The sequence below is a fragment of the Channa argus genome, chromosome 5, assembly GCF_033026475.1.
Source record: "Channa argus isolate prfri chromosome 5, Channa argus male v1.0, whole genome shotgun sequence".
NCBI lineage: Eukaryota > Metazoa > Chordata > Actinopteri > Anabantiformes > Channidae > Channa > Channa argus.
The window spans coordinates 10819040-10839956 of NC_090201.1; the positions used below are offsets into that span (position 1 = coordinate 10819040).

The 20917-nt window shown below is 39.5% G+C and overlaps 3 protein-coding genes across 4 annotated transcripts in view; all 3 read left to right on the top strand.

The window, feature by feature from the left end:
• Positions 1 to 3742, top strand: LOC137128238 (keratin, type I cytoskeletal 18-like). Its single transcript, XM_067506074.1, has 7 exons — positions 1 to 562; positions 1740 to 1822; positions 2141 to 2297; positions 2403 to 2567; positions 2691 to 2816; positions 3067 to 3287; positions 3484 to 3742. The coding sequence occupies exons 1-7, from the start codon at positions 98 to 100 to the stop codon at positions 3521 to 3523; spliced, it is 1257 nt and encodes a 418-aa protein (XP_067362175.1). The 5' UTR covers positions 1 to 97; the 3' UTR covers positions 3524 to 3742.
• A 1200-nt stretch (positions 3743 to 4942) lies between these two features.
• On the top strand, positions 4943 to 15649 carry eif4ba (eukaryotic translation initiation factor 4Ba). Of its 2 annotated transcripts, XM_067506071.1 has the most exons (15): positions 4943 to 5067; positions 7027 to 7167; positions 8461 to 8666; positions 9309 to 9425; positions 9622 to 9676; positions 9787 to 9939; positions 10313 to 10471; positions 10712 to 10855; positions 11412 to 11676; positions 11769 to 11857; positions 12132 to 12411; positions 12531 to 12568; positions 13844 to 13973; positions 14315 to 14387; positions 14651 to 15649. In XM_067506071.1, exons 1-15 carry the CDS (start codon positions 5055 to 5057, stop codon positions 14726 to 14728), a joined length of 1941 nt encoding a protein of 646 aa, XP_067362172.1. In that variant the 5' UTR covers positions 4943 to 5054; the 3' UTR covers positions 14729 to 15649. The 2 variants fall into 2 exon arrangements, with proteins under 2 accessions (XP_067362172.1, XP_067362174.1); XM_067506073.1 differs by lacking the exon at positions 13844 to 13973.
• A 147-nt stretch (positions 15650 to 15796) lies between these two features.
• LOC137128236 (tensin-2-like) overlaps positions 15797 to 20917 on the top strand; it is a 28228-nt gene continuing 23107 nt past the window's right edge. The window contains exon 1 of the mRNA XM_067506066.1: positions 15797 to 18014. Within this exon, the coding sequence (XP_067362167.1) occupies positions 17892 to 18014 (123 nt within the window). The 5' untranslated portion in view covers positions 15797 to 17891. The remainder of the gene's footprint in view (positions 18015 to 20917) is intronic.

Genomic DNA, 20917 nt, shown 5'->3' on the forward strand with positions numbered 1-20917 from the left:
TTTCCGTAGTCTGCGTCACTTTCTGAGCCGGCCAGCAGTGAGCTTCCATATCTCTTTTTATTTACTCTGTTATCTGCCGAGACTACATTTCTCCAAAATGAGCAGAAGATCTAACTTCCAGATGATACCTTCTGCCCACATCTCCTTGACCCGCTCTACACCCAACTACCGTGCTGCCAGCATTTATGGTGGTGCTGGTGGAAAGGATGTCCGCTCATCCCAAATGTCCATGTCTAGTCTGCGCTCCAGTGCCCCAATCACCTCTTCTTCAACTGCCTTCAAGCTGAGCAGTGGAATAGGTGGTGGTATGGGTGCAGGTTTTGGTGGTGCCGGTGCATCTGTGGGAACTGGTGGTAGTATTAATACTGGCATCCTGGGCAATGAGAAGGGAGCCATGCAAAACCTGAATGACCGCCTGGCCAGCTATCTGGAAACAGTGAGGAACCTGGAGCAGGCAAACAGGGAGTTGGAGATGAATATCAGAGAGGCCCTGGAGAGGGGAGGGCCTGAATTGAGAGACTACAGCAAGTATGAGAACATCGTTGATGACCTACGGAATCAGGTATGAAAATAAATGTTAGTTATAAAAACGACCTGGTGGAAGTTGACATGTTATCAAAAACTGCTTTGGTGGTTGAAAGATAGGAGATTTGAGTGTTGCTTAAGAACAGGCCCTTGAATATGAGAATCAATGAGTGCGTGTGACTGGGCAGTAGTTCTTTTGCAGGTTATCAAATTTCTAGCAAGAGAATAAAGGGTGTGGTCGCCATGCTCAACCCTCCCCCAACTATGAAATTCACAAACTGGCCATAACTTCCTCTGATGATTCACTCGCACGAGTGTATCATCACAAGAAGCAGACAGAAACATTCACCAGACAGAAAAGCATTTCCAAATGGTCATGAGAGTAACTGGTGATTCTAGAAGCATTCTCTGGTGTAGGAGGACCTCAATGTGAAACAGATGTTGGGAAGTGACACACACACAACACACACACAAAGGATCTCAGATTGCCAGTGGGAGAGAGTGTGCATGCATGCGCCTGTGTGTGTGTGTGTGTGTGTGTGTGTGTGTGTGTGTGTGTGTGCATATGAGTGTATAACAATCAGCTCCAGTCAGCAGAGTCAGATATCACATTCTTCTCCAGAGTCCAGCTCTTCAGTGTCACATGATGACTTAGGATACCATGGTCACAAAATATAGACTCACAAAAACATTTTTCACCTATACAAACGTGGAGCCTACATAAAAAGAGAATGGCTGGCAGACGGAGGGAGATATTGGAACTGCATGAAAATTGTAATATATGAAAAAAATTTCAGACAGGAAATCCCTTCTTCCAACACTGCTAAAAGAAACCAGATTGTGTTCTGGCACGAGTACAACCCTCCTTCCTGTTCTTCAGTTTGCAGTTCTACTTTAACTGGATGTTACTATGGATTCATCCATGTTGTGGCATTATTGTGCAATATAACTTTTAATTTGCTTTTGGTACTTGAGTACAATATTTTTTTTAGATTATATGTTTGTTCCTTTCCCTGAAACAACAAATGAAACAATGCTGTCTCATAGCACATAAGGGTTTGAGCCGACCACTTAGTTATGCAATGAGTCAGGAGAGTTCTCATTAATGAGCTGTTTTCTAACCCTCAAAACCAACAATCCTATTTTTTTGGCTACCACTCGTAAATGAATAACTTGTAAAAGTAATTGTATCATAAATTCTTTATTCTCTTCAGATCTTTGATAGGATTGTGGACAATGCTCGTCTTGTGCTCCAGATCGATAATGCCCGTCTTGCTGCTGACGACTTCAAAGTAAAGTAGGTTGTTTTAATCTGTTTTAATCCATAAATTCATTCTTCACATCCTCATAAACATAGTCCTTTTTGGGGTTTTAGGATGTTCCGAGTGGAAATTCATACAGAAATTAAACAGTTTATGCGTTTCAATATCTACAGTATAATATGTGAATAAGATTTATGCTACAGCATAAAGCATAAGTCTGCTAAATGACTAAATGTAATGTAAATGTACAGCAGGCTTTTGCTGTATTTCATTCACTTATACAACACAACACAGTGTGATTATAGGACTATGGTTGTGTCTCTAACAGAAGTTGTGTCTGCACACTCCTACAGGTTTGACAATGAGATAGCAATCCGCCAGTCTGTGGAGGCTGATATTGCTGGGCTGAAGAAACTCATTGATGACACAAACATGAGCAGGATAAATATTGAGAATCAGATTGAAACTGTGAGGGAGGAACTCATGTTCCTGAAAAAGAACCATGAGAATGTGAGTTTACAGTATATTTTTACTTTACTACATGCTAAACTGTTAAAAGTTTGTGGAGGTGGGGTTTATTGTTTCTTATTCTGCCCTGCCATGTCTGCCATGCAGGAGGTGATGGAGCTAAGGAGTCAGATCTCCCAGTCAGGTGTGCAAGTGGATGTAGACGCTCCCAAAGGTCAGGACATTGCTCAGATCATGGAGGATATGAGGGCCAGCTATGAGAAGATTGCTGGGAAGAATGCAGAGGACCTTAAACAGTGGCATGAAAATCAGGTAATGCATTGTAAGAAAGGACAAACCAAATGAAAGTCATGAAAGGGTTATAATATGCAAATACACCCATCAAGTGTCTTGGTTTTTAGCATCTCAACATGTTTTTTACATTTTCTTGGCCAGATTACAGAAGTACAGGTACAGGTATCACAGAACACAGAAGCTCTTCAGGGAGCTCAAATGGAAAAGAGTGACTTATCGAGACAGCTACAGACTCTACAAATTGAGCTTGCATCCCAACAGAACTTAGTAAGCATATACTTTACATGTGTTTTGTTTATTTTAAATTTCAAATATTCAAATCATTTAATTTGATTCTTTTGTTATGCAACATTCAAGTCTGCTTTGAAACAACAACCCCTATTCAGAATTTCTGTTTCATACTTTTGTAAAACAGAAAGTTTTTAAATGATCTTTCCTACAAAGATTTTATATTTTTTCCCATGGTCCCCTAAATAAGACATGTCTAAACTTCTCATTCTTTTCCATCCTTTATCAGAAAGCATCTTTAGAGGAGACATTGCGCAACACAGAGCTCCATAACAACATGGAAACAGAGAAGTACAACAACATTATTTTGCACCTGGAGGAGGAATTGACCAACTTGCGTGCAAACATCCAGCAACAGACCCAAGAGTATGAGGCTCTCCTCAACATGAAGATGAAACTGGAGGCTGAGATTGCCACTTATAAGACTCTGCTGGATGGTGGAGACTTAAAGTAAGTTATAAAGAGGTGGAAGAGAAAAATATATAAAGGCAATGTAATGGTGGTGGTGGTGGAGGTAAATACTAAAGCGGTTGTCATGGTTTGCATGACCAACCAAACTACTTGAATTAATTGGAGTTAGCAGTCGTCACATAACCAGTTCAACACAAGTATTTGAAAGTCTAAATCTTTCATCTGTGTTTTGCAGGCTCCAGGATGCACTGGATGAGCTGGTAGACACAATCTAATTTGGAACAAAGTATCTGGGACCATCCCAACAATAAAAGCAAAGAAACCCACAGCTATAGATTATGGAAAAATTTCCTTAAACAATAAATGATTTAAGCAATCCGCAATAAAGGCATTCTTCTACACCACAGTGAGACAGACTGGACTGTTTCAAAGGAAAGCATTGCTCAACCTGGCAGCAAAATAAAAATGAATAAAACCACTTGTTGATCCCCATAGTCACAGCTCTTGTGCATTTGTTTTACATGAGGTAAGAATGTTTTGTGTAAGGTTGCTGAGAGTAATCAAAACTGATTTAAAAAACAATGTTTGAAGGAACTATATGATACAGATAGACGATTCTATTAAAAAAAAATCCACAGTCCTGAAATGTAATAGATGTCAAACTGCATGATTTCATAGACCATTTATTTATAACAAAAAAGTTCTCAATCCCCCACGTGGCATTAAAGTGGTATTAATTTATATTTGGCCACTAGGAGGCAGAATAACCACTAAACAAGTTATGAGACATAGTCCTACAATATTATCACTTTAAACATTTGTTATGGTGTGTACAGGCATGAAAACATGTTTCATTGAAGCTACTGCTCAAATGATAAATGTCAATGCTTTGGTTTTAACTCATTCAACTACTTTTACATACATCTTTAACTAACTGATTTATAATATGAGGAATGTGAATTGAAATTCTTTGTAAACATAGATTTTGTTAACCACATCTAAATATTCTCCTGAATATTTGAAAAAATTATTAGACTTTATGGTGTTTATATAAAGTTATTATTACAGAACATGGGCATAAAAACACATACAGTACTCCTCAGTGGTTGAAAGTAACTAAATTAAGTGCTTACTAGAACTTTGGTTCACCTGTGGTAATGTTTAAAGTATTCATAATCTAATGGATTAGCTTCAATTTTGTGCTATTTTGTATTTAGGTGTCAGAAAGAAAAGCGTTATATTATATCTAATATATTTATGACATTTATTGTCATTTGACAGCTTTCAGTACAAATGAAAGAACGTAAAAATCATTAATGAATCATTAATGTATGAATATGTCTCAGTAAGAACCAACACACAGCCTTGTAACATTTCAAATCCTACATTCAACAAAATGCAATCCATCTTAAGGCTGCTAAAGGTTAGAGAGAAACATTTATTACTATATTCTTATCACTCTACAGCCTTAAGTACTTTACTTACTTTCACAGGCCATTTGTATTTGTTTATAATTTCACCACTCATTCAGGGAGATAAATAACAATAATAAAGACCACTTTATTATTGTTGGTGCTTTATTTGGCGTATGCATTAGAATAGTAATAAAATAACAAAAGTCACATCTAGTTGAGCGACAGCTGCAGGAGAAAGGTAGAGAACAGAAAAGTCAGTACTGTAGCTGAGCAGATGTGGTCAGTAGCCAACAAGGGAGGAGACGGACAGGACAGTGAACGGCGAGGCGCGCTCCCGATGATAAACCTCTGACGCCTTCATCCGGGAACTAGTACGAACTCGCTCTCCAACATGGCGGCGGCAGGTGAGGTTTATGTGGGTGAACGATCTCTGTCCGTTGTGGGGATATTTCGAGGGTTAAACGTCGATTCGGTTAAACCCATTGAGTTTTAAGAGTGTTATTGCTTTATGTCTTATTGGTCGGGGTAGTTGTCTGCGTGTATAAATGGGTTTGTCGGTTGTTTGGGCCCGGTAACGGCACATCGGCTATAGGAAGACGAATGAACGAGGCGACTTGCACAATCTGAGCAGTTTAAGCTATATATTACATTCGGGGTATTTTTAGTTTTATATTACTTTAGTATTCTGGTGTTTGGGATGTCTGTTTTCGAATTACTACAATAATATATATAAGTCAGTGCGTGACATGTTAGGAAATGTTTCTAACTGCGTGCAGAGCTGGCACATTGTATGTCCGTAGCGGAGCCCTCGCCGTGGCGCTCAGAGTAGATAGCACCGGGCGCAAGCGCGCTTCTGGAAGGAGGGGTTGGGCCGAGGAGTCCGGGCTGCCCGAGGAGTCTCCCCACGTGTGCAGCCTGCCTCCCTGGGTGTCGGGGTTTGATGAAACGGGACAACTGGACTTGTTGGGTCCCATCCTAAACAATTCCCTGGCATCTTCACAACTTTGAGCCGTTCCATCCGGCCGGCCAAGTCTAGCTGCATTGATGGCGCACTTGGATCCTGGTGCTGCGACGTGTGCTAGGCCTTAAAATCTATGCGGCCAGGGTAGCAGGGATACTTCCCACCCCCCAACCCCATCAGCAGTTCTTTGCTGACTAAGCCCGCATAAGCATAAAGACATAGACAAAGAACTAGAGACCTATGAAGAGAGCAAGAAAACAACTTGTGTGGTTATGTTAACGTTAGCTTCGCATTTAACAGTTAGCTCTTGCAGCTAATGTAGCTTCAACATAAGACAGCACGACCAAAAGTTGCACAGCTCCTAGCTGGCTAATGTCATATCAGTGCGGTGCCCTAAGAAAACAGCAAAGAGAATATTATTTATTTTCGCTACAGAACACAGTCGATGGCAGTTATTTAGATGTCATTGGTAAACTATGACGTTATTGCCCTGGGAAAAAAAAACTCAAAATCGCCGGTGTTGCTCTCGACGTGCAGGTTTTGTAACTGTGTGTAAAGAATGTCCTGACAGCTGGCATTTTCACAAAAAAGGTCCCAGGCAGCTTTGTCGGTCCCGTTTTCTGCCTCAGACCAAAACAAACCAGACCCGCTCTGTAAAGTGTGGAGCCCCCATGGGCAAAGGTTTCCTATTCAGACAGGCACTATTCTCTACAGTGGATTTCCATCATTCATTAATTTAAACTCCACAGGACATTTCTCCAATCATGCAACCAATAACATTTTTATTCACTTCTCTCCTTGAGCTAAACGGATAGAAGCTGGCTGGCTGCACAATGACGGTTGATCATGTAGACCACTCCCTGTGTATTTACATTCAAAACCACAATAAGTCAGTGTTTTTGTTATCACTCGTACACTGCAGTCCTATCTGTCTTGGTTGGTCCTACAAATAGTGATTGTCAGTGTTTGTCTGTTCAAAGATGCAGCTGCCCACATTAGTGGGGATGCTATCTTTTGACTGTTGTCTTACTGTTAATTGATTCAATCTTTCGATTGGTGCATCAGAGCGACTTTGGTTTAGACTAAATTGTGCCTTTTTTCATTTTTAGTCGCTTAAAAAAAATTGTTAGAATCACTGACGCCATTGCAACACTGGAGTTTCAAATTTTACATAATGTCTGCAGGCGTATGTGTTTTTTAGCCATCTGTAATTTCCAGTCCAATACATTAAATGTATCAAAGAAAGTAAACCTTTCTTATCAATAATGGGCAGGCTGGTATTATAATATATTAATATAGGCTTTAAACACCTCAATGACATATCTATATTAGGTGTCAACTTATGCCCTAGCATGTTTGTTCCATTGCTGAATATGTATTTTGTGTTTATTTTTCCATCTAGGTAAGAAGAAGAATAAGAAGGGAAAGACCCTCACTTTGACTGACTTTCTGGCAGAGGACAGTGGAGGCAGTGGTGTGGCGCCCAGCTACCCGACAAAGTCCACTAGCTGGGCTGATGAGACTGATGACCTGGATGGAGATGGTGGGTTCAAACTGAAATACGTACAAAGTCTTGCATGACTTGCTTCTGTCTCAGACTTTTCCATCTTAATAAAATCTCTGTTGCTTGGAATATCTCTCACTGGAGTAGAGATAAATTAATTACGTTAAAGAATGCAGTCAAACTAGTAGTACTATCATCATAAGCTGCCTAACTGAATATTAAAGAAACAACAGCAATCGAATGCTAGGGAATTAACCAAGTAGTGGGTACACCTAAACAATAGGTGTTTTACTTTAAGTTAGGGCTTGGCAATTTACCCCAAAATTCTAATTTCAGTTTTTGACAGTGTGAAAAATGTGTAATTGTGGGAGGAAAAAAAATTAATTAGTGGATCCTCTGCCGTGACTCAAACTGCAGCACCACCAGCTATTTGGAGTTATGACTGTCATGTCAGATATTAGTGTTTTTACTTAGAGATGTCTGCACATGGGTTGGCTTTACTAGTAAAGTTGGAGTAATGACAGCTGCACCAGGTGAAAACATCAAAATTATGCCAAAGAAAGGTAATAACGTTATGTCAGTGATATGGAAATGAGAGACATCTCCTTTCTCTTCCTCTCCCCTTTGTGTGCATGCTTCCCTTTAAAGAAAGTACCGCTTCTTAAAAGATGTCTTTATGGCCAGCATATAGCTTAGATATTATGTTTTGCTTTGAGTTCATGTAGAAAACAAATCATTCAGAACGCTGAAAAAAATCAAGTTAATTTTATTGTTTAAAAACAGTAAAAAAAAAAAAAAAAAATTCTATATTTACAATACATAACATGTGTTAATCTGCTATTAAGTCTTTTTGTGCATCTAAGAATACAAGATCACCAGTAAGTGAACCCCCAAGTATTAAAAAGAAAATGCCCCTTTATTTTTCAGAAACAAAGTTTACAGTTAGACCTGCAACAATTTGTTAATTAGTCTCTCAATAGTAAAATCAACAACGGTTAATTGGAAAAAAAAAAGAAAGAAAAGAAATTAAGCAAAAATACAAAATATTGACTACTAATATTGACAAAATATTGACATTCCAGCTTCTTAATGTTAATATTTTATGCTTAACCTTGTCATATATGATGTTAAACTGAATGGTGTTGGAATGTTGGTTGAAGTAAAAAAGGTCTGTTACCTTGAACTGTGCCAAACAAAAATGGTATTTTATACAGATTTTCTGACATTCTTATAGACAACAGTTTTTCACTGGCAGATGAATAGTTATTGGTTGACTATTCATCATATTGGTGTTAGCAATTGTTTAAAGTTTTCGTCTGCTCCTTTGTCCAGTCTCAACTTCATGGCACACAGAGGAGGATTCATACCGAGCACCGCCCATTGACCGCTCCATCCTGCCCACAGCCCCTCGCTCAGCTCGAGAACCCAATGTCGACCGGTCCCGACTGCCCCGCAGCCCTCCATACACGGCTTTCCTGGGCAACCTGCCCTATGATGTCACTGAGGACTCGATCAAAGATTTCTTCCGCGGCTTGGCAGTAGGTGTAACAAGCACATGCTTTGCTGGGCATATAACACATAGCACGGTGGTTACAGATGCTGCTCTCTTTGTTTTGCAAAGAAAAAAAACATTGAAACTCAAGCTTCAGTTTCTGTTGCAAATCATTGCTCTTTACAGGTGCTAGTAGTCTTGTATATTTAGGTGGAAGTGTTTTAGACTAGTGTTTTGGGGGTGGGGGGGAGCAAATTAATTTTTTCATAACATCAAACCTATCTAAAAAAAATCCTCACATATTCTCATGCAGCATCCTTAGTATTTCAGCAATACTTGTATTTTATGTATGTGTGTATTTATTTATAGTAAATAATTACTTTGGCTAATAAGTTACTTCAGTAATCTATCAGCTGATGTGCACTAATATCTGTAGCTAAGCAAGTAGCTAAGTAGTACTCTTTGCATTAAATGGAAGTCACCTATTTTTTGTGAGAAAATTGAATTTATCTATCATACTGGAGTTACTGGTAACAGTACTGGTCACAGTCTTGACCTTATTTGTTTTTGTTTAGGGTCATTTTTTGTTGGTTTTTTTTTTTTTTTTTTTTTTTGCGTAATTCTCTTATTTTTTATATTTGTTCATTGCTGAGCCCAGCAACATATGATGTTGTGTCTTCACCTCCAGATCAGTGCAGTGCGTTTGCCTCGAGAGCCCAATAACCCAGAGAGGCTGAAGGGCTTTGGCTATGCCGAGTTTGACGATGTGGACTCCCTCCTGAGAGCGCTCAGTCTCAATGAGGAGGTGGGAAAATGCAAAAACAGTTATTTTTGCTTTTTTAACTTCTGCACATCTACAGTGTTGTATTTCACATTTACATTTTTTTTTTTTTTTTTTTTTAATTAGTTTAATTGTAGAGGACGTAAATAATCTATAGTTGTACTACAATGAACTAGATTAGGAGATAATCACTAAATGTTTTTTCTGTTTATGCCAACAGAACCTGGGAAACCGAAGGATCCGTGTGGATATAGCAGACCAGTCTAATGATAAAGGTACTTCCCTGACTTCTTTTCCCATCTGTATTATTGCAACACTTTTTTTTTTCTGTCTATTGTTAATCATTCTGTTATAAAACATAACATTATCTTTTTTTATACTTCAGAGAGAGATGGAGGATCTATGGGAGGCAGAGACAGAGATAGGGGTGGGCGAATGGGGGACATGGGTCCAGACAAGACCGACAGTGACTGGAGAGCTCGGCCAAGTGCAGACGCTGATGAAGGACCTCCAAGGAGGGATGATGCCTTTGGAGAGAGTGAGTTAGACATGGTTTTGTGCTTGAACACCAGCACCTATCACACTTAATCCTAGAACAATTTTCTTTACAGAATTTTATTGTTTAGTATCACTGGTTTTAATTCTAATTAAACTAGGATAAAACTGATGCTAGCTTCAGCTCCTCGAAGAGCACTACTCATAATCATTTGTTTAACTGCTTTTGGAAGATTTCATTAGATTGTTATAATGTTCAGATTTTCTTATGTGAAACACTGCAAGATTGTCAGAATTTCTTTTTATCCTTAATTGATTGGCAGAAATGCATTTCATCATTTAAATCTCAGTTATATACAGTCAGTACCTAGCAAGACCAAATAATTATATTTATTGTTTTTTTGCACTTGTTACAGGATCACGGGATCGATATGAGTCAGACCGTTACAGGGATGGGCCACGGCGAGACAATGACCGTTATGATGGAGGAAGAGAGCGCTACCGAGATCGCTATGGTGACAGGGAGGGCAGGGAGCGCTATGACGACAGAGACCGCAGAGACTATGACAGAGGAGGTTACTAGTTGCACTCATTTTGACTGTTCAACATTTGTCAGTGGGCTGATTCTTCCAAGAAAATCTTTTGCAATCCCTAAAAACTAAATAATGTTTTTTGTTTTGTTTTTTTGATAACCTTGTGTCTTGCAACATTGAGTGTATATTTGTCTCCACTTTCCCTAAACGGCACAATTTCTTCAGGTTTCTATTATTTTTTTGTTGTTGTTTTTTCTTAGCTATTTTCTGCTCCCCCTTCAGGTTACGACTCTCGCGGTGGAGGAGGTCGTCGTGCCTTTGGTAGTGGTTTCCGTCGTGATTATGATGAGGGTCGGGGTAGTGGTGATCGCTATGGTGACCGTGAAGAACGTTACGAAAAACGGGATGAGAGGCGTGAGGAAAGAGGTAAAAGTTTAGTATTTTAACTACGTTTGATCACTATTATTTATAACCTCAGATGGGTTATTACAATGATTGGATGATTATTTGTCCCTAATTTTGTTTTTTTATCAGCTTGTTTCTGTCATAGTTTTGACTATATATCCCTTACTTTATTATCCTCAAGGGGAAATTAAATTGCAGAAGGCCCCAACAAATGCTCAACATATATCGTCACACTAGACAAATCTACAGTCAGTACACATAAGGAAAAAGTCCTGCAGATATTTAAAATGTAAAGAAAATGCTATAAACATAATTAAAAAAAAAAATCGTATAACCACATCAATACCTTCGAGCAAATCTAAAGTGGAATAAAAGATATGCCCGGAATTTAAATCCTTGTAGTTTAACAATACTATCATTCCAAACTTTAACAGCTCTGTGTACGTGTTTCTCAATTCGGAAGACGTGTATGTGGGCATTAAGTACACAACATTGTGATCTGTGCCCCCACATCCTAAGAATTTTTTCATGTGCAGCCACTCCACAAAAATATTACCTTTCCCTGTGCTCAATCCAGCTCCTCAGCAGAGACCCAAGCTCAACCTGAAGCCCCGTAGTGTGCCCAAGGAAGAAGAAGTTAGCAGTGGGGGTGGTGGTACTTCCCCCGCAGCAGCTCCAAGTCCCAGTAGCAGGGCTTCTTCCATCTTTGGTGGGGCCAAGCCAGTTGACACAGCAGCCAAGGAGAGGGAGGTAGAGGAGAGACTGAAGAAAGAGGAAGAGAGATTGCAGAGGCAGCTGGAGGAGGACAAAAGCCGGGGACCTGACAGAAAGATGCGAGACAGGTCGGGAAATAATTGTTTTTATCTTTATCATGTCAAAGTACAGTCTTCAAAGGTGTGAATGTTATTGTTATAATAATTTTTGTTTTTCTCAGGGACCCAAGCTGGCGCAATGAGGAACCTCAAACTGAGAGATCTCGCACAGGAAGTGAGTCTTCTCAGCATGGAAGCAGTTCTGGAAGAGGTGAGATGCTGCTTGCATTCAGAAATCTCATTTGTCCTGTAAACCCAAAGAAGCAATATTGCACTTTGCAACTGTGTATTTAGTTTTGTGTTCTCTACATAAAACTTTCAGTACCCAATTTTTTTTTTTGTGTTCTATCAGTCTGGGAGTCAACTGGGACAGAAATGGCACCTACTTCTGGACATGGAAAAACAGAAAATGTTTATGTATAGCATGTTTATAATGGTTTATAATTTTAAAAACAGAATTAAATATGATGCTCCCCTTCTACCAGGGTCCCGGTGTCGAGACAGTGAGCGCTCTGGGGAGAATGAGGTTTTCAGTGGGAAAGAAGGTGAGCCCTCTTCCCCTGGGCATTCCTCACGTCCCTCCTCTACCAGCTCTTCCAAAGAGCCACTGAAAGTGATGCCTGCGCCTCCTCCTAAGGAGAATGTTTGGGCCAAAAGAAGTGCGGCCTGCACACGCTCTAGTGAGGGTGATGGACGGCCCTCGGTTTCTCCTGTTTCCCCTGTCTCCCCTGTCTCCCCAAGTGGTTCAGGTCCTCCCAAGCTCAGGTGAGAATACAGTGCTGACATATGTTAGAAAGTCTGTTCAGAAAAAAAAAGGTGTAACAGGATTGTGTGAAGTGAGAGCTTTGTATACCTCATCCTGACTGTTCTTACTTTCTCTTTAGCTCCTCAAGTTCTGCAGATGAAAAAGGATCTGGAAAGGGTAAGGTCAACTGATTAGTGCTGCAGTGTACACAACACAGTGTACAAATAAATCAAGAGCAAGCAATTTTCCTCAAATAACAGACATCCCTAATACATACATGAGAATTTTTTTTTTTTTTTTATTAAATCAAAACTCATTTAGAAGACACACAAGAAATCTAAATTGGCAGATGGCTCAGCTCTTATTAGTTTCAGTGCTTCTGGTGCTCATTATAGGTAATGCAGATGAGAATTAAATCATTGGACTTGGATGTATCCTAATCAAGTGACTAGGGGGAAAAGTACGTACTTTGGCTCGTTTGGCAATCAGCTTAATAAACATCAATCCATGAGGATAAATGTCTTGGGGTCCATTAACTGTATTTCATGACAGATCAAGAAATTTTTAAATGAAGGTGGTTTCAAAGCATCTAAGGATTTTAGTTAATTCAGTAAAATCAAAGGTGTAAAAATAATAATAATAATAAATAAAGAAATAAAGTTGTATATTTAAAGTAGAACATAGATCAGGCTGCATTTTTCTGACTAAAGCTTGAGGGTGGTGGCCGAACCAACCCAATGCAGCTGACTGTGCTGTTTGTTTTTGTTTGTTTGTTTTTTTTACACTCTTATTAGAACAAAGAAGAAACAGGTTTTTTATGTACATATATTTCTCCTAAACTATGTGATTTCTAAATGTCTTTTTGGGTACCCCCCTCTAATTTAAGGGCCTCATACCTTAATATATATACATAACGCAGTGTTATTACATATATATTAGAGGTATACCCTTATGATGAGGTGTAGGAACAGCTTTTATGCTTCCTTTTACATTTACTACTGTACCATTATATTTTATTAATGTCTGACTGAGCAAGTCATGAGCTAATTTTTGCAGCTCAGTGTGTTTTTCAAAAGGGCAGCCAAAAAAGGTGACTCATATTAGTAATCTGCATTGTTAAACATATAATCCAAGTGACACACGTAGTGCATAATATGACCTGTATGCAAGTGCAGCATAATTCGTGCTTAGGGGAACATCTCAGGTTTTATTTGCAGTGCTGTGTCAGAACAAAGCTTAAATTTCTAGTCATTACTTAGAGTAATAAAATCGGTATCAAATTTAAATAAAACTCTTAAGTTTGTTGTGCACCTCTCATTTGGCCCTACATCAGTGACTACCACTTTTTTAATCCAACCCAGTGGCTATTGATGCTGCAGTGTGTTGTGAGAGTAGTCTACTGTACAAAGTCCAACAACTCCCATCACTCTACTGTCTGGCTTCTCCTTTAAGATGAGAACAAGGCTGACGGTGTGCGTCGGGACCGGGGGCCCCCACGAGCACGAGGGGGTCCTGCAGGGCCGGGAGCAGGGCGGGGCAGAGGAGAGGGGCCCAACAGAGACCGAAGAAAGGAGGCAGACAGGTCAGCCATACATAGCTAGCGTACTTAAATGTACTAAAAAAGATTAAGTAAGACAAGACAGGTGACCTTTGCTCAGTTATACAACTAATGGTGCGATTGTTCTTGGTGGTATGGACACTAGGAATACACCAGGTGCGCTGTGAACCTTATTGCCTTACCTTAAATAAGTTCTAGTCCCTATGATGTAGAACACATCAACATTACAGCATAATTTGAGGTGAAACTTAATTTGGTTCCTCCTTCTGAAAATTGGATGTGGGTGTGAGGTTTCACAGCAAGTTAACTTTCCAGCAATGAGTTGTGCCAATAATTGGTAACCTCTGTGGGCATTCTGATTGTAGAAAGGATAACCGAAGAGACCGAGACCCCAGACCTCCTCCAGAGCCAAAGAAATACGAAGAAACCCCAACCCCTGTAAGTCCCTGACTAAATGCTGTTCTTTTAAACCCGTTTTTGAACTTTTGTTCAAAAAGGCTTTCACTGATGCCATAATTCTTTCACCAGAGCTTTTGCTGTGCGTTTTTGTTGTTGAAAATATCTATTTTACTGTGAATAAACAGTCTATCAGCCAAAAAGTCGTCTGTAATGTTTCGTGTGTCCTGTGAAAGTTAACACCTTGTGTCAGCATCTAATGCTACCGTACTGATTGTTATGCTGTTATGTTTTACCTTTTTCAGAAGTTCAGCTCAGCCAGTAAGTACGCCGCTTTGCTAATGGACGGAGACCAAGGAGATGACACAGAGGATGTAGAATAGAGAAAATTTTACAAGACCAGGCCTGAAAGTGCAAAACAAAGGAGAAAATGACGATTGCAGAAAAAAGGAAGAAAAAAATCACATAGCTTTTGAAAAATGTCCTCACCTGGAAGATGCTCCTGGGAGTCACACCCTCCCTCCTTTTCTCCTACCAACTTGTCCATTACTTTCAAACCTACAACCCACCCACTCCTCCCCCCCTCCCCCCTTCCTGCTTCCCTGCCCCCACCTTCAGGACTTTTCAGGTTCTAAAGAATAGTCACATACTGGACTTGTTTTAAATTGAAAAAGAAGTAGCTGGAAAATATGGGAAAAATGATGGATAACATTGAATTAATTGTAATAAATAAATGGAAAAAGTGGGGAAAATGAATTTGTATATTTGTGGATCAAGGTTGAAGCTTACAACAAAACATGTAGCTTACTAAGAGGAAGCTTTTTTATTTTTAACGATTGGATTTGTTGACTTGCATAATTCTTTCATTAAATATATTCACATATTATAAGCCCTTTGTACTTATTAGGGCTTATTTGACATTAAAATCAATCTCTTATCAAATTTATTCATGAAATTAGAAACATTTTGTCTTATACTAACGGTAGTTGTTAAGACTTTATAAACATTTATCAGTCATGAATTAACCATTTAGTGAATCGTCAATAGTTTGTTTTTTTGTTTTTTTTACCAGTATTATAAGTGAGGAATGTGTAATATCTATTCTACAGTAAAACTGTTAAAACTGGGGGAAAAAAAAAAAAAAAAAAAAAACAGCCGTGACACAGTTCTTACTCCAAGAATCGATCAAGTGCCGTCAATATTCTCCCAATCATTGTACAGATGTTTCTCTAGTTCTACACCTTCTGATGAAATAATCACATTCATTAAAGGCTTATCATGGTCATGGTTTGAGACGTCTTAAACATTCTCTGCAGCTGTCTAAATCATTCACGCCTCCTGACATTATGAATACAAATATTTGGGGAAAGCCTGTAAGTTGCCTGTAATAGGCTGAGAGTGAGTTGTGTTTTCCAAGAAGTTACACACGCTCGTCTTCCATTTTATAATAACGTGGGGTTATTAAGTACATTCAAATACTATGCAGTTTTTGTTTGCTTTTTTTTATGAGAGATGCTTTACTGAAGGGATTCAGGCTAAAAGTCAAAAAGTGTTTTTGTGCTTAACTAGTAACATTTTCAGACAAGTCTTTCCTTATATTTAGACAACACTTTTGCAGTTACAGCAAGGCAATTTAAAATGGCCATGAAACAAGAAGGCAAACTGCATTAGTAGGCGCTTATCATTTTTATGTGCAATAGCAACTTTATATTTATTTTTGTTAACTGTGCTCCTGGTGTGGTCTCTGGGGGCCCTCTGCCTCTGTGGGGGGTGTTTTAAGAATTAGCCCCCTGCTGGGGGCCAGATTCCTGGTAGCAGCTGTTAAGGAACCTGCTGAGCCCCACATCCCACACACACTAAGGGGATTCACTTTTCTGTAAGATGGTACTCTTTTAGACAACAGCAGGCAATGGTTTACAGCACTATTTGGGAGATATTATTTTCACAATTTCGGTTTCCACACAGGAGGAATCAAGTGTTACAGTGAAGCTATTTTGATGTTTATCACAATAGCATCACGAGGTTTAGTCTGTATGCTGCAGTTATATTCTTTAGGTTTACAGCACTTGCGTCCTAAAATTTGCTAATTAGCTCTGAAAAGATATATCTGAAACTGATGGGAATGTCATTAGTTTGTAGGTATTTGGTCTTAAACCAGATTTCAACCTTGTCACAGTGCCAATTTTTTTTATTGTCTGCTGATGTCTTCATCTGAGTCTTAATGTAGAGGCATCTCTGCATGCATTAAGTAGCCAAAAATCCTCACTTTCAAATGGAGTTTGATGACTAGTTGTCTAGTTTAATTTACAGCCACATATGTTTCATATGTTAAACCAAAGGCAGCTTTGTACAGTCTAACCAGGGGCTAAAAATGTAGTTTCAGAAAGAGCTTATTGTTGAAGATTTTTCTCTCGCAACTGTAAAATCTCTCACTTGAAACAGCAGTTTGTCTGGCAAAGCCAGTTGGATTAAACACAGTTGTGTGTATGTACAGTATGTGTGTGAGATACAGAAAGGGAGAGCGAGAGCTGTAGTTCGAAGGAATTTAACTAGGGGGACGCAGATCTAAGATTCAAGCACAGAGCCCAGCATTGTTTTAATTTCAATGGAGAGAGCAGTGTGCAACTGGGGGAATAAGAGAACATTAATGTCATGTGTCCTTTCACAGAACTTTATGGAATTCATTTTTTCTCCCAAAAGATGCAGATGTAGAAAATGATTAGACTCCAATTGAGAGAAGGAAGTCAAGTGTCAAACTTGTGCCAGCTTGTTCCAGTTGTTTACTTAAAACAAGCAGTTAAGTCTCTTCACATCCTCACAACAAGTTGAGAGAAGGGAGAAGTGGGATTAGGACTATCAAGCCTCCAGTGTGTTCTCATGTGCAAAGTTAGAGTCTAGTGGGATGACGTGTGTCAAAGAAGCCCCATCTAATCACTGCCCCATGAGGAGGAAGAGAGTGAGAGGGGCTGAAGTGTAGCCAAAGAAAAAAAGGAAGGGTCTGACATCAACAAGCCAAAACAGCTGCCCCCTTCTAGCCTATGGAGAGTCAGCAAGTAGAGCCCGATGGAAAGAGAGAGAAGGGAAGACTGGAGGGTCTGTAAGTGTGGAGTGTGAGAGAGAAAGGTATTGGCAAGTGGAAAAAGGGGGAAATGAAGAGAGGGTGGTGAGTGCGTGCTTACATGCTTTCAGAGTCAGGATCGCCAGAGAGTCAGGGACGGGAAAGTGTGAGGGGAGAAAGAGTGGAGGGTCTGTGCTTGGTGACAACGCTTGGACTGGAGAAGAGGGGCTGTAAGAGAAGAGGGGCTGTAAGAAGAGAGGGGAGGAAAAGTCATCTGGGGTGGATTTCAAGGCAAGGCAAGCTGTGCAAAAGTGGGCAGAGGTGTTAGGAGTCACTGGTGAAGAAGGACCATGTTGAAGACAGAGACATCAACAACATAAAGAGAACCATCAAAACATGAAGTGTTGAGAGGAGTTGGGGAAAGAGAGAGCGTGAAGTGGAGTAAAACACTTGAGCTAAGGAAACTATAGATTTCGCTGCAAAAAGAGATGGGCTGCATTCACAGCTCGGGCACTGACAGGATGAAGAAACAAAATGTTGGTACAGACACAGCAGGAATCCCCATAAAAACAGAGCCTAATGTTCATCCTGAAATCCTTCAACTTGCTGAGGTAAGCTACTAACTGCTCTGTCTCTCTCTCTCTCATAAACATGCAGGTTGTGCACAGCAGAAATGTGTTGCTCATGAGCAGGTGGGGAGTCCATTCATAGGTTTTATACACAAAGCAGAAGATCTTGGCTTTCATGATAAATGGATCAAACATTCCTGATGGAACTCTCCACCATTCTAATGATATTGAAGCAGACTTTAGCAGCATTCATGCTCCTAGATTTGGAAGGATATTTAATTAGACCGAACTTTAATCGCATGCTAATTATAAACATAAACCAAAGGAATCCAAAAAATCAGGCCTGGTCTCCAAAGAAGCTCCGTTGTTCTTACAAAATAGTCCTCCTTGCTGTGTTTGTGTTGCCATTAAATATAACACAAGCACCTCATGCAGCACAAGCTTGCATACCAAAGGATGTTGCAGGTCTGAAAGAGACCTGCAACAAAGGAATGGATCATATTCACTGCTAATGTTTAGCTATGACCCTAAGTTAATATTCAGCTGTTAGTTTGCAGAAAGATATCATACAAAAGAATCGTTGGTGATGAAAGAGAGGAAACGCATACAAGAGACAAGACTTTATCATGTCCCTTGGGATCAAGGTTCAAGAGGAAGTGGTTTAAGTTACTGTGAGGTTTCAACCTGCCGTCTGCCTGTCTGCTGGCTCTATTTAAAAGCACGTATGCATTTAGGAGCAAACTGCATTGCTGCACAAATAATACTCTGGAAGAACTTTTAAAGGTCTGAAATAAAAACGTCTCTGTTGGTTTAACTCCAGGGGTACACACCAGAATGTGTGTGTTCTCACATGTCAGAGTAAATCACACTCTAGCGTGTGGTATGACAAGGTTATAGAAGCAATAGAAAGACACTAACAATATACTGAGAATGTTTTCTTTGTACATAATAATAGTAAGTAAGTTCGGACATTTGTGTCGCGTGTTGGTTAACCTTGAAATGGTTTGGTCAGGAATTGGTCATGTTAGAACGAAATCATCATTCAGGTCACTCAAATTAAATAAAGCCTGTATTGTGTGTGTCAGTCCTCATCTCTCTGTCTCTCTGTGTTGTGTGTGTGTGTGTGTGTGTGTACGTGTACATGTATGCATGTTTGAGTTAGTGACTGAGCCAATTTATGATAACATACTCCCAACTGAATGGGTGGACTCTGTAGTGGTAAGGACTGAAATTTGTCATACATATAAACAGTCCAGTAGTTCTTCTTTATTTTATTTGTCTCTCCATTTTCTTCTCTCTCTATCACACACACATCCACACACAGACACACACACTTGTTCCCACACATATTTCCACGACTGTTAAGAGGTGACAGCCCCTGTTGCAGGTTATAAATACCCATCCAGAACTGGAGCATACCCATGGGTTGCCACCTGCTCCCGTCTCTTCCTGGGTAGTGTGTGTATGTGTGTGTGTGTGTGTGTGTGCTTGTTGCAGTACTACATATATACTTACTATTTGATCACATTTGTACAGTGTGTATATCCCATAAAATATTTGTTGTTATGCATTCTGACACATGACAATGTTGTACGCTCTCTTCATTGTTGTTGTGTTGGAATACCCCTGACGCGCTCCTGCTGATGTCCTCACACTAATAAAAAGCACAAGCAGCCACAGTCATAAAAAGAGCCATTATGCTTCTTTTGGTCCCCGACGGTTTCTTCATCTCTATGTTAGACATGGAAGTGCTTTAGGCTCTGTGCAGTGGTCAGAGATGCTTGGAGAATGACATAGACATTGGCTACAAAAATCTACATGGGGTGGGGTTCTTACAATTCTGCAACACTGCTGATACTATAGTTACAGAGCCTCTGGAGATTGATGTCAAATCAACCAAAGTTGCTTTTTACTGGTATGAAAAGTACCGAAAGGAGGTGGACACAACATCCTGCACACCTATAGTCCAGACACTCTCAAAATATATTTTCCTTTGGAGAGCTTCAACTCTAACATTTAGAGAAGTGTGAACATTTTATTTTCGTTACAGTATTAGTATTTGTTTTGAGTCATTTCATTGGATGCGTCTCATGTCCACTCGTGCTTTTCTATTTCTCCCCAATTAACAGATGGTGAGAAATGGAAAGAATAACAACTGGGAAAACAGTGTAGGAGCAGCACTATTGTATAAAAAGACATCCCCCACACAGTGCAATCCATGAGTCATTTTCGCTGTTAGTAATACTTTTACTAATGGCTCTTTTATTCCATGTGCTGTAATTGTACAGATGATTACAGCTGTAACTAAAGTGCTTAGCTCTATAAAAATGTTTTTAAGAAAAGTTTCTCTCATTTGTAGAATGTAAAATTTTCATTGTCAACTTTTAATCTCTCTTGATGTTGGCACTAAGAGGAAAATCCTTAATTCAAGACCTAAAAACCTTACCAACCTTTTGTTTAGGGTGGCTAACAAAAAATGCCATTAGTTGTGTTAGTCAGACCATCACCACAGTGCGTTCCCAAAGGCCCAAAGGCAAAGGAAATTACATTAAGCAACCTAATTACGTCTTTGTGCAGCACAACACAACATAGCACTAGATCTGCATTTCATTAGATAGAAAGCTGTAATGATTTAGAACCATTTCCACATTTCTCTCAAGGATTACCCACATGCTCTTTAATATAAGATGGAATAAGTTTGCTCGTAGTTTCAAACTGTGCTGCAGTGACACTATTTTACCACTGAGTGCTGCTCTTGACCTATCCTGTGTTTTAAGTTTGAACTTCGTACTGACACACTGGCATTTCTGGTGTGTTTTCAGCATGGAACCCATGAAATGTTCATCTAAAATCCAATGTTAAAGTTCTTATTTGACATTTTGACTCCTAAAACAAATTACAGGCCTATAAAGCGGAGAGACCTCTGTATCCACAGTAACTATAGA

Excerpts from the sequence above, each read along its gene's own strand:
- LOC137128238 (XM_067506074.1), top strand. The coding sequence starts at position 98 with ATGAGCAGAAGATCTAACTTCCAGATGATACCTTCTGCCCACATCTCC. Across the intron at positions 563-1,739 it reads TTGATGACCTACGGAATCAG|ATCTTTGATAGGATTGTGGA; the intron begins GTATGAAAATAA and ends TATTCTCTTCAG. Across the intron at positions 2,817-3,066 it reads TTGCATCCCAACAGAACTTA|AAAGCATCTTTAGAGGAGAC; the intron begins GTAAGCATATAC and ends ATCCTTTATCAG.
- eif4ba (XM_067506071.1), top strand. Across the intron at positions 7,168-8,460 it reads TGATGACCTGGATGGAGATG|TCTCAACTTCATGGCACACA; the intron begins GTGGGTTCAAAC and ends TCCTTTGTCCAG. Across the intron at positions 13,974-14,314 it reads CGAAGAAAGGAGGCAGACAG|AAAGGATAACCGAAGAGACC; the intron begins GTCAGCCATACA and ends TTCTGATTGTAG.